At 43.2% G+C, this 12,500-nt stretch overlaps 1 protein-coding gene across 3 annotated transcripts in view; it reads left to right on the plus strand.

The window, feature by feature from the left end:
- Window positions 1-3,055: 3,055 nt before the first annotated feature.
- Window positions 3,056-12,500, plus strand: part of cyth4b (cytohesin 4b) — a 17,580-nt gene continuing 8,135 nt past the window's right edge. Inside the window, exons 1-7 of one of the 3 annotated variants that reach the window (XM_073952431.1) lie at window positions 3,056-3,434; window positions 5,888-5,961; window positions 6,699-6,763; window positions 6,903-6,969; window positions 8,718-8,836; window positions 11,318-11,398; window positions 12,025-12,137. In XM_073952431.1, the coding sequence (XP_073808532.1) occupies window positions 3,413-3,434; window positions 5,888-5,961; window positions 6,699-6,763; window positions 6,903-6,969; window positions 8,718-8,836; window positions 11,318-11,398; window positions 12,025-12,137 (541 nt within the window). In that variant the 5' untranslated portion in view covers window positions 3,056-3,412. 3 annotated transcript variants of the gene reach the window in all.

The following is a 12,500-nucleotide window of genomic DNA, read 5'->3' on the forward strand; positions in this document are numbered from 1 at the left end:
TAAAGTCAATTTCCACATCTTATTTTTCATGCAAAACACTGGCAAACACAGTCAGAATTGCCAGACAAAAAGTTTACTTTTTTAATGAAGCGTGAAACTCCTGAGTGAGTGCTGGGAATGAATAAATAAGAGCTCCGTCCTTATAAATAATCCGCCTCTGGCACTCCAGCACATTTAGGATTTATCAGGTTTGGCAGTTTATGCACTTATTAACAGTGCGGAGAGAGAAAAACAACTGCACAGGTGAAACATTCATTCATTCATTCACTCATTCATTTTCCTTCATCTTAGTCCTTTATGCGCTGGCCGAGAGAGCTTGACGCGCTGCAGTTTAAGAAAGCACATGCAATAACACAAGACACCAGCAAATAAAGAGACGATCTTCATCAGTTTGACAGCACACGTGTTGCACATCTCTCACAGCACAAACAACTGAAGAAACACACACACACTGCAAATCGGCCACAACACTTGCAAATATCCACGTAACACAATATAAGTGTTTCTAGGGGACCCAAAACCATGACGGACCCTGCTGAGGTTTGATGTGTTATGATGTCAGTGAAGTGATTGGTGCTCTTTGAAAGGCGAGTTGTGTTTCAATATCCGGACTACACCACATACATGATAATAACACATGCATATCTCAGCAGGGTCATGTTTTTGGGTCCTCTTGACACATTTCCATTGTGTTACGTGGCTTTTTGCAAGTGTTGTGGCCGATTTGCAGTGTGTTTCTTCAGGTGTTTGTGCTGTGAGAGATGTGCAACTCGTGTGCTGTCAAACTGATGAGGATCGTCTCTTTATTTGCTGGTGTTTTTTGTAGTTGCATGTGCTTTCTTAAACTGCAGCGCGTTAAGCTCTCTCGGCCACCCTACCTTTATTCACCAGGGGTCACCATAGTGGAATGAACCAACAACTATTTTAGCAAATTTTTTACACAGCAGATGCACTTCTATAGTACTGGGAAACACCCATACACACCCATACACTAGTGCCAGTGTAGTTGATCAGTTCCCCTATAGCGCATGTGTTTGGACTGTGGGGGAAACCGGAGCACCCGGAGGAAACCCACACCAACACGGGGAGAACATGCAAACTCCACACAGAAACGCACACTGACCAGCTGAGGCTCAAACCAGAGACCTTCTTGCTGTGAGGCCACAGTGCTAACCACTGAGCCACCATGCCACCCTTAATCCACCATAGTTATTGGTGCTAATAAACTTTAAGCAGTGGCAACGCAGCCAGCACCCACCGTAGGGGACCTCGCACGATAAGGGGGCCCCTGCGCGAACCCCCACCCCCCCTTCCCCCCCGTGACCATCACAACCCCCACGCATGGGAAGTATGAACCGCACTTAGCAGTGAAAATGAAACCGAAAGCGTTCACATCATTTACTGACCGTCACAACAACCCATCAAAACATGATCTGGATAAGTTGTCGGTTCATTCCGCTGTAGCGACCCCTGATTAATAAAGGGATTAATCTAAAAAGAAAATGAATGAATGAATGAATGAAAATGACAAAAATTGCACTGTAGTGTTAGCACTACATACACACACACACACACACACACACACACACACACACACACACACAGAGGGCACTGCTTCAGTAAAGCAGGCACAAGCGCTTCACTCTGGTATCTTCACACACAGTTTCTCTAATGAATCTGAAGTTGCTGCTTGTTATTTACTATTTTAATCGGAGCACATTTGCATCTGTGTGCTGTTGCCGTGGCGACGCCGGGGAGAAGATCGTCATGGAGAGTTCGTTTGATTGTTTGGACTGGTTAGTGTCTCTTAACTAACCACTCAACCAGTGCAGAGCTCATAATGTCAGCTTTTACATGATCTGTTCATCTTCATTTCTGAGAAACGATCTGCTCTGAGATACTGCAGTATTGATGTTTCCACTAGAAAGAGCACCGATTATGAACACACACACACACTCTACAGGCGGTCTGATGTTTTTCAGATGCACAAATCTGATGAATCAACACTCAACGGCCACTTTATTAGGTACACCTGTCCAACTGCTTGTTAACATAAATGTCTAATCAGCCAATCACAGGGCAGCAGCTCACTGCATTTAGGCATGTAGACATGATCAAGAGGATCTGCTGCAGTTCAGAGCGAGCATCAGAATGGGGAAGAAAGGGGATTTAAGAGACTTTGAACGTGGCATGGTTGTTGCTGGCTGCTCTGAGTATTTCAGAAACTGCTGATCTACTGGGATTTTCACGCACAACCATCTCTAGGCTTTACAGAGAATGCTCCGACAAAGAGGAAATATCCAGTGAGCGACAGTTCTTTGGGTGCAAATGCCTTGATGATGAGGTCAGAGGAGAATGGCCAGACTGGTTCCAGCTGATAGAAAGGCAACAGTAACTCAAATAAGCACTCGCTACAACCGAGCTCTGCAGAAGAGCATCTCTGAACACACAACACGTCCAACCTTGAGGCGGATGGGCTACAGCAGCAGAAGAGCACACCGGGTGCCGCTCCTGTCAGCTAAGAACAGGAAACTGAGGCTACAATTCACACAGACTCACCAAAACTAGACAATAGAAGATTGGAGAAACGTTGCCTATGCCACCCAACCTGCTCCGAGTTGGTATCGAACCGACGGTTGCTCTACCAAGGAGGCTAAAGTCCATGGCCTCTAGTGTCTGTCACTAGAGCACCTCTAGAGGTCAGAGGAGTGAGGTTACCTGCACAGCACTTCACTAGCTGGCCTCCGTTACATCAGGAAATTAAACAAAAGAGACCGGTTGTGTTTCTGTCGCTCCAGTATGACTGTAAACACACTCTACTACACACACTCCTGTCTAAACAGCTCACACACGGTGATTTTTGCGTCATATGAGCTCTTTTGTTTGTTGTGAGCTGTTGTGTATTAGTGCGCAGCAGAGGGCGCCAGTAGACCCCATATCAACCTCACTGTGTGTGTGTGTGTGTGTGTATATTTCTCTCTCTCTGTGTATGTGTGTGTGTGTGTTTGAGTGAGTTTGTTTCTTTATCTCTCTGTGAGTGTGTCTGCGTTTTTGTGTGTGTGTGTGTGTGTATGGTGGCAGTAAGTGAGGGTGGATTTGTGAGGTTTTTTGTTTGTGTATGTGAGAGAGTGTGAGTGTATTTCTGTGTGTGTGTATATGTTAGTCTCTCTCTCTCTCTCTCTCTCTCTCTCTCTCTCTCTCTCTCTCTCTGTGTGTGTGTGTGTGTGTGTGTTTGTGGTGTTGTGAAGTCCCCCTCCTGCGGAAGCGCTCGACTTCTGGTGTGAAACGGGTGTTCACAGGGCAGGGCAGTAGATCTGATGAGGAACTCACACAGACACACACACACACTGACACACTGACACACACTGAATGCAGACATGAGCACAAACACACAGCTTTCACCAAACAAACAATGATGGAGTGCAGCGACACAGGTAACACACTCATTACTAAACTACTTTCCCCAGCTTCTGACACTCTCTGAGGAGATATTTGTTATATATGTAAGTGTGTGTGTGTGTGTGTGTGTGTGTGTGTGTGGTATAGTATAGGTGTTCTTTCAGATGTTTGATTGTTTTTTACTTCTCCAGTTGTGTGTGTTTTTGATCATAACACTAGCAATGTGGACAATATTTTCATCATTTATTTGTAACTGTAACTGAACCTCTAATGGGGAACGTTCTCAGAATGTTACGGCAACGTTGCCTCAAGGTTATGAACAAACGTTCTAGAGAAATGCCTTCTCAGAGCTCTAATAAACTAAATAAGTGCTCAATAAATAACACTAATATAGAAACCAACACTTAATAAACACTGACGTTCATTCATTAATCATGGTTCAGTTTTATGCAGTGACATATTGTCAATTTTATGTAATATTTTCTCTTGTTGTGTGTTATGTGAATGTTTTTTAAATGTAAAACTAATGCTTCCATAATGTTTGCACAATGATAAGATATGTATTTCTATTTTTTATACACATTAGAGCATTTCCCCAATTTTAATGAACATTTTCAAACCAAAAACATCAAAAAAATAAATAAATAAAATGAAAAATTGATGTTTTGAACATTCAGAGACCATTTATAATTCATGTTTTCATGACTTAATTGGGGTGACATGGTAGCCCAGTGGTTAGCATAAGTAAGAAGGTCGCTGGTTCGAGCTTCAGTTGGTCAGTTAGTGTTTCTGTGTGGAGTTTGCATGTTCTCCCTGCGGCGTGGGTTTCCTCTGGGTGCTCCGGTTTCCTCCACAGTCCAAACACATGTGCTATAGGGGAACTGATCAACTACACTGGCCGAAGTGTATGAGTGTGTGTGTGTGTGTGTGTGTGTGTGAATGTGTGTGTATGGGTGTTTTCCAGTACTGGGTTGCAGCTGGAAGGGCATCCGCTGTGTAAAGCATATGCTGGAATAGTAGGTGGTTCATTCCGCTGTGGCGACCCCTGATGAATAAGGGACTAAGCTGAATGAATGACTAAAGGGCTGCATGGTGGATGGTTTCAGCACTGGTATTGTAGTCTGATCAGTCACATATTCACGTCAGTGTCTGCAGTGTGGAGTCTGGGTTATAGCTCATTCTGTGCATGTGCTTGTGAAGCCTCTGACTGCTTGAGGATTTTAAAAGCATTCAATTTAAAAAAAGAGAAAAAATTGAATTTATTTGTATTGTTTTTTAATTTCTAAACATGTTTGGTGACTAAAGTATTATATGAATACATATATTTGTTTAATAACACTTTTGTTTAAATGCACCAAAATACGCTGATTATATTGACTGATTCCAGTTTTCTATCGCTACAGCAGATGCTAGATTTGCCCAAAATTATACAGCACTATTTTATCAGCGAGTGTGTGTGTGTGTGTGGGGGGGTGTTGTGCGTGTGTGTCATTATTATGAGTGTGTTATTCGGGATCAGTTCCTTCTGAATTCAGCTGAGTTATTCTATCGTCAGACAATCACTCTCTGCATCACACAATGATCAATTCAGCTCTGAGCTTCTCACTGCTGTGTGTGTGTGTGTGTGTGTGTGTGTTTGACACACATATATATATATTCTTTCATTAATTTTCTTGTCGGCTTAGTCCGTTTATTAATCCGGGGTTGCCACAGCGGAATGAACCGCCAACTCATCCAGCAAGTTTTTACGCAGCGGATGCCCTTCCAGCCGCAACCCATCTCTGGGAAACATCTACACACACACACTCATACACTACGGACAATTTAGCCTATCCAATTCACCTGTACCACTTGTCTTTGGACTGTGGGGAAACCGGAGCACCCGGAGGAAACCCATGCGGACGCACACAGAGAAACACACACACACTTACAGAGAAACATACGTACTTACACAGAGAAAAACACACACGTACACACACTTTCACAGAGAAACTTTCACCGCGGATGCCCTTCCAGCTGCAACCCAGTACTGGGAAACACCCATACACACTCATGCACACTCATACACTACGGCCAGTGTAGTTGATCAGTTCCCCTATAGCGCATGTGTTTGGACTGTGGGGGAAACCGGAGCACCCGGAGGAAACCCACACCAACACGGGGAGAACATGCAAACTCCACACAGAAACACCAACTGACCCAGCCGAGACTCAAACCAGAGACCTTCTTACTGTGGGGCCACAGCACTACCTTCTGCACTACTGCATCACCCACAGAAAAACACACAAACACAAACACACACATTTAAAGAAACACACAGACACACTCTCGCACATAAAAATACACACACACACAGACGCACACACACACAATCTGTTTACAGTGTTTACAGTGAGTGTGTGTCTGTGTGTGTACATCTTTATCTCGATATGGTGTGATGTGTGTAGAGTCTGACAGCTGTGTGTGTGTGTGTGTGTGTGTGTGTCAGAGCTGACGGTGGAGGAGCAGATGGAGATCGAGCGGCTGAAGATCCACAAGCAGATCCTGCTGGAGGACATCGAGGTGAACACACACACACACACACACACACACACACACACACACACACACACACACACACACACACACACACACACATACACACACCAAACACTCGGTGTGTGAATGAAACGAGTGTGTGTTGGTGTTCAGAAAGATGACTGGTTTGTGTGTTAGTTTGTAATTGTGTGCATGTTTGTGTTTGTGTTTGTTTGGCTCAGTGTGTTGGTCAGTGTATGTGTGTTTAATTATATATGTGTTTGTATGTGTGTGATTGCTTGCAAGTGTGTGTTTGGATCAGTTTGTGTGTGTGTGTGTTTATTTGTAAGTGTTTGTATATATGTTTTTGGGTCTGTGTGTGTTTGTAAGTGTGTGTATGTGTATTTTTTTGGGTCAGTGTGTGTGTGTGTGTGTACAGTATGTGTGTTTGCTTGCAAGCGTATGTTTGGGTCAGTATGTGTGTGTGTGTGTGTGTTTGTTTGTAAAGTGTGTATGTATGTTTTTGGGTCTGTGTGCGTTTGTAAGTGTGTGTATGTGTGTTTTTGGGTCAGTGTGTGTGTGTGTGTGTGTGTGTATGTGTGTGTGTTTGTATGTTTTGTTTGTTTGTTTGTTAAATGTGTGTTTTTGGGTCAGTGTCTGTGTGTGTGTGTGTTTGTTTGTTAAGTGTGTGTATGTGTGTTTTTGTGTCAGTGTGTGTGTATGTGTGTGTGTGTGTGTGTGTGTGTGTGTGTGGTCATCTGACGTGTCCTGCTGTTTTCCAGAAACTGAAGAGTCAGATTGAGAATGTGATGGCTGATATTCAGGACTTCAAGTCGGCAGAAGACAAGTGAGTCCAGCATCTCCTGGGGTGTTGTTGTTGTTGCTGTTGTTGTTGTTTGTAATATTATCTGTGTTGTGTCTCTCTGTAACTCCGGCTCAGGTGTAAAGGGTTGTTGTTGTTGTTGTTGTTGTTGTTGTTGTTGCAGTAAGACACTGGAGAGAGAAAAACGCTTCAGCAGTGGAAAGAAGAAATTCAACATGGACCCTAAAAAGGTGAGAGGATGATGAGGATGATGATGATGATGATGATCAAGATGATGATGATGATGAAGAAGATGTTTTCCACTGTGGGGTGACGATTGGAGCGTCTGTCTCTCTGTCTCTCCTTTATTGATCTGAGACCCCCATGTTAAACAGAGGTCGGAGCCAGCTGGAGGTCTCATTTATTGAAAGTCTTGTGCTTGACAGAGTCCAGTGTTGTGCTTTATGAACGTCTACACCCACCTCAACCCTAAACCCAACCTCACACTCACCTGATGTGTCTTATTAACATCTGCTCCACCCACTCCACCTAAACCCAGCCTACCTGTGGTTTAAGTCCCTCCCACTTGGAGGTCTCTGGGCTGCAGACATACCTACTTGATGTTAACGCACACACACACACACACACACATACACATGCTGTATGATTCACTACTGGAGAGACACGGAGAGAGACACTCATTCAGCTGTGTGTGTGTGTGTGTGTGTGTATGAATGTATGTGCCAGACAGAAGTGTGTCTGGGATGAAGATGTGTGAGTCCATGTATGTGTGTGTGTGTTGTTTAGTTCTGTGTGTGCATGTGTGCATCTGTTTGAATGTGTGAGAGTTTTTTTTGTTTATTTCGTGTTTATAAATGTGTGTGTGTGTGTGTGTGTGTGTATGTAAATGTCACGTTTAGGAGAGTGTGTGTGTGTATTGTTCAGGTTCAGTTCTGTTTGCACACGTGTGTCTGTTTGTTTGAATGTGTCTGTTTATAAGTGTGTGAATGTGACAGACAGGTGTGTGTGTGTATGTGTATGTGTGTGTGTGTGTGTGTGTGTGTGTGGGAAGAAGATCAGATCAAACCTCCTTCAGGTCCGCACCTGAAATACTTCTGGTTTCTCGATTTGAGTCTTTGTGGTTTTGCTGCTGTTTGTTGAACAGCGAGACCACCATCAGCTCACACACACACACACACACACACACACACACACACACACACACACACACACACACACACGTACACATTTACACAGAGAAACACACACCAAACAAACTTACACAGTGAAATACACACAAGTACACTGGTTCATTTGAGTGTGTGTGATGTTCAGTTCTGTGTGTGTGTGTGTGTGTGTGTGTGTGTGTGTGTGAGATGTTCAGTTCAGTATTTGAGTGTATGTGTGTCTCTGTGTCTGTTTGTGTGTGTGTGAGTGTGTGTGTGATGTTCAATTCAGTATTTGAGTGTATGTGTGTCTCTGTGTCTGTTTGTGTGTGTGTGTGAGTGTGTCTGTCTACCTGTTTGAGTGAATATGTGTGTTATTGTGTGTGTGTGTGTGTTTGTTTGAGTGCGTGTGTGTGTACGTTTAAGTTTGTGTGTGTGTCTGTTTGAGTGTGTGTCTGTTAGAGTGTGTGTTTGTGTGTCTGTGTGTGTTTCAGTTTGAGTGTGTCTGAGGGTGATTATCTGTTTGAGTGTTTGTGTGTGTGTGTTTTATTGTGTGTATGAGTCTGTTTTCAGTGTGTGTGTGCATGTGTGTCTGCTTGTGTGTGATTATCAGTTTAAGTGCATGTGTGTTTGTGTGTGTGTGTGTGTGTGTGTGTGTGTGTGTCTGTGCGTGCTGGAGGTTTTTATTTCTTTCGTTGTTCTGTAAAGGAAGTGTGTGTGTGTGTTGCAGGAGATTCCCCAGAATCTGCCGTGCAGGATCTCTGTGTGTGTGTGTGTGTGTGTGTGTGTGTGTGTGTGTGCACAGCTGTATCTCCTCTATCTCTGTGTTTCAGGGCATCAGGTTTCTGGTGGACAACGGTCTGCTGGACTGGAAAGCGGAGCGTGTGGCAGAGTTTCTGTATAAAGAGGAAGGTCTGAACAAAACGGCCATCGGAGACTTCCTGGGGGAAAGGTGATACACAACACAACACAACACAACACAACACAACACAACACAACACAACACAACACAGCACAACACAACACAACAACATCTGAGCATCATATTTATCTTTTTTCTTGTTCACACACGTAGGGCTGCTTAACAGTTCAGTCATTTGTGCAGTTGAATCATGACAGCTGTAAAGGGCAGCTGTGCTGTAAATGCTCTTCTGTGCGCTGTGTGGACGGAGCTGTGTGTGGTATAGTGTGTCCACAGTCATACTGGGCTGACAGAAACACAATACTAAAACAGCTCCAGTGTGCTCAGAGCTGAAAATCCAACATTCTGAAAGCTCTGATCAATAATCTGATGAGTGTTTGAGCTGACACTTTACACACACATTGTGGAGACACAAGACTCATCTTACCTCTTGATAAAGGGGTCGAGTGGCTGCCTTTTAAACATGGTTATTTGAATTATACATCGAATTATACACGGTAGACTATAGTGTGTTTTTACACTTGGTTCTTCAATTATTTACCTGAACACCATATTATACTATTCTATTTCTCTTGTATCTTTGCTCTATTGTTTGTATGTGTGCTTGCTTATGATTTGTTTATTATATTTTATGCAGATGCTCTCACTTACAATATGATCCCAGTCAAAATGATTTCCAAACAGTTAATACATATACTACAGAAAATGAAAAAATGAGTTTTTTTTCCAGTATGGTGCACACAACAGCATCTGCACATCTTATTTATTCTTTATTTTATACAATCTAAAGAGTTATATTCTTATTTCGCATATGACATATTGTAAAATGTCCATTAAAGTCGCTTGGTTATACTGCTGAATTTACATAAACAGTAATAAACAGCTGAATTTGCATGATCTGTAAATAGAAACAAACCTGTAAACAATTCATAAAATGAAACCGGTTAATTATTAGATATTGTTTTAACAGTGAAAATGATGGCAGGAAATAAAGCTGTGTTCAGTTGAGTAGCTTTATTATAACAGATTTTTGTAAACCTGGAAAAAGTCATAGAAATTACTAAAATATTATATTTCTAAGAGCATGAATGTGAAAGCATGTAATTATGGCTCGCTCTGAAACACTCTGCCGGGTGTAGAGTGAGATTAAAACATAACCTTTTAAAATAATTATCCTGTATTCAGTAAATCATCAAATCTGGACAATTTATGATGCATCTGTACACTAGTATACACTCACCGGCCACTTTATTAGGTACACCTTACTAGTACTGGCTTCCTCTGTGGTGTAGATTCATCAAGCTACTGGAAATATTGCTCAGAGATTTTGCTCCATATTGTCATGATAGCATCACACAGTTGCTGCAGATTTGTCGGCTGCACATCCATGATGCCAATCTCCCGTTCCACCACATCCCAAAGCTGCTCTATTGGATTGAGCTCTGGTGGCTGTGGAGGCCATTTGAGTACAGTGAACTCATCGTCATGTTCAGCAGTCTGAGATGATTGAGCTTTATGACATGCTGCGTTATCCTGCTGGAAGTAGCCATCAGAAGATGGAGACACTGTGCTCATAAAGGGATGGACATGGTCAGCAGCAATACTCAGGTAGGCTGTGGCGTTGATGCTCAATTGGTACTAATGGAGCCAAAGAAAATCTCCCCCACACCATTACACCACCACCACCAGCCTGAACCGCTGATACAAGGCAGGATGATCCATGCTTTCATGTTGTTGAGGCCAAATTCCCTCAAGACCCGGTGTGCTCTTCTGCTGCTGTAGCCCATCCGCCTCAAGGTTGGACGTGTTGTGTGTTCAGAGATGCTCTTCTGCAGAGCTCGGTTGTAACGAGTGCTTATTTGAGTTACTGTTGCCTTTCTATCAGCTGGAACCAGTCTGGCCATTCTCCTCTGACCTTTGACCTACAGAACTGCCACTCACTGGATATTTTCTCTGTCGGAGCATTCTCTGTAAAGCCTAGAGATGGTTGTGCGTGAAAATCCCAGTAGATCAGCAGTTTCTGAAATAATCAGAGCAGCCCGTCTGGCAGCAACAACCATGCCACGTTCAGAGTCTCTTAAATCCCCTTTCTTCCCCATTCTGATGCAGCAGATCCTCTTGACCATGTCTACATGCCTAAATGCAGTGAGCTGCTGCCGTGTGATTGGCTGATTAGTTAACGTTATCGAGCAGTTGCACAGGTGTACCTAATAAAGTGGCCGGTGAGTGTATGATGGAGCCTTATTTATTATGCAAATTTGAGAATATATATTTTATTTATTAATATATTTATTTATATAAATTTATTTTTGATAAATAAGAATAAAAATTAATATAACAACTTAAATGAGGCGTGACACACTGGATGGATAATGGAGTGCCATAGCAATATGTCTACAGTATTCTATAACAGACGTGTGTGTGTGTGTGTGTGTGTGTGTGTGTGTGTGTGTGTGTGTGTGTGTGTGTGTGTGTGTTTGTGTGTGTGTGTGTGTGTGTGTGTGTGTGCAGGGAGGAGATGCACTTGCAGATTCTCAAGGCGTTTGTGGAGCTGCACGAATTCTCTGACCTGAACCTGGTGCAGGCCTTACGGTGAGACATCACACTCTATCATACACGTCAGGCTCAACACAAGTGTTTATTTGTAGTGTCAGGCTGGCGCAGGTTTCGTTTTGACGTCCTGCAGCATGCTGTTTAAGTAACGAACGTGTTGTGGAGATGTGAAACGTAGAGTCTCCAATGAAGGCAGTCACTTTTTCACACTGATAACACTAGTCCTGTTTTTAGTCTGTCGCTATGGTGATGCACAGCCGTCTGTAGCTCCGCCCTCTTCTGAAAAGAGCACAATCTCATTTGCATTTAAAGCGACAGTCACCAAAACACCACAATTAGGATCAAAGCCTCTAAAAGGGTCAGTTTCAGAGAGCTGGAGAACATTATCTGTGTGCTCTTCTCAGCTCACACTTTACTACACACATTCTTGAGACTCATTTTACATCTTGGGCAGAATGGGTCATCTTTAAAATAATAGAAGTGGACTTGTCCTAAGTGCCCCTGTACTGTGTGCTTTAGACTGCATTTAGATAGCTATAAAGAGCCCTCAGCACTCCTGCGTCTGCATGTGCTGAGTGTGTGTGATTCCTGTCCGTGTTTCTGCATGTGCTGAGTGTGTGTGTGTGTGTGTGTGTGTGTGATTCCTGCTCTGTTTTTATTATCAGGCAGTTTTTATGGAGTTTCCGTCTGCCGGGTGAAGCGCAGAAGATCGACCGCATGATGGAGGCCTTCGCCACGCGCTACTGCAACTGCAACGTCAGCGTCTTCCAGTCCACAGGTGACACACACACACACACACACAAAGTTTGTAAGTAATTCAAAGCTATTCAAAGCTTGACCGTTCTATATTACGTCGTGTACTAAGACTAGTAAATGTTGTTTATGAAGTAATGTTGAGAGGATCACATGCTTATGATTGATCACAGCTGGTCCTGCATTAGCCAATTCATGATTCACCAATGAGATGATTCCTAAGTCACCACGAATAACCTAAGTTCAATACCACAGTCATTTTTGTCTTCCTCCCCTACTCCTCCTCCTTTCCTAGATGGGTGGCACGGTGGCCCAGTGGTTAGCACTGTTGCCTCACAGCAAGAACGTCACTGGCTCTAGTCCTTACCAAGCCAGTAGATGTTTCTGT

The sequence above is a fragment of the Danio rerio genome, chromosome 6 (genome assembly GCF_049306965.1).
Source record: "Danio rerio strain Tuebingen ecotype United States chromosome 6, GRCz12tu, whole genome shotgun sequence".
In the NCBI taxonomy this organism is placed as follows: Eukaryota; Metazoa; Chordata; class Actinopteri; order Cypriniformes; family Danionidae; genus Danio; species Danio rerio.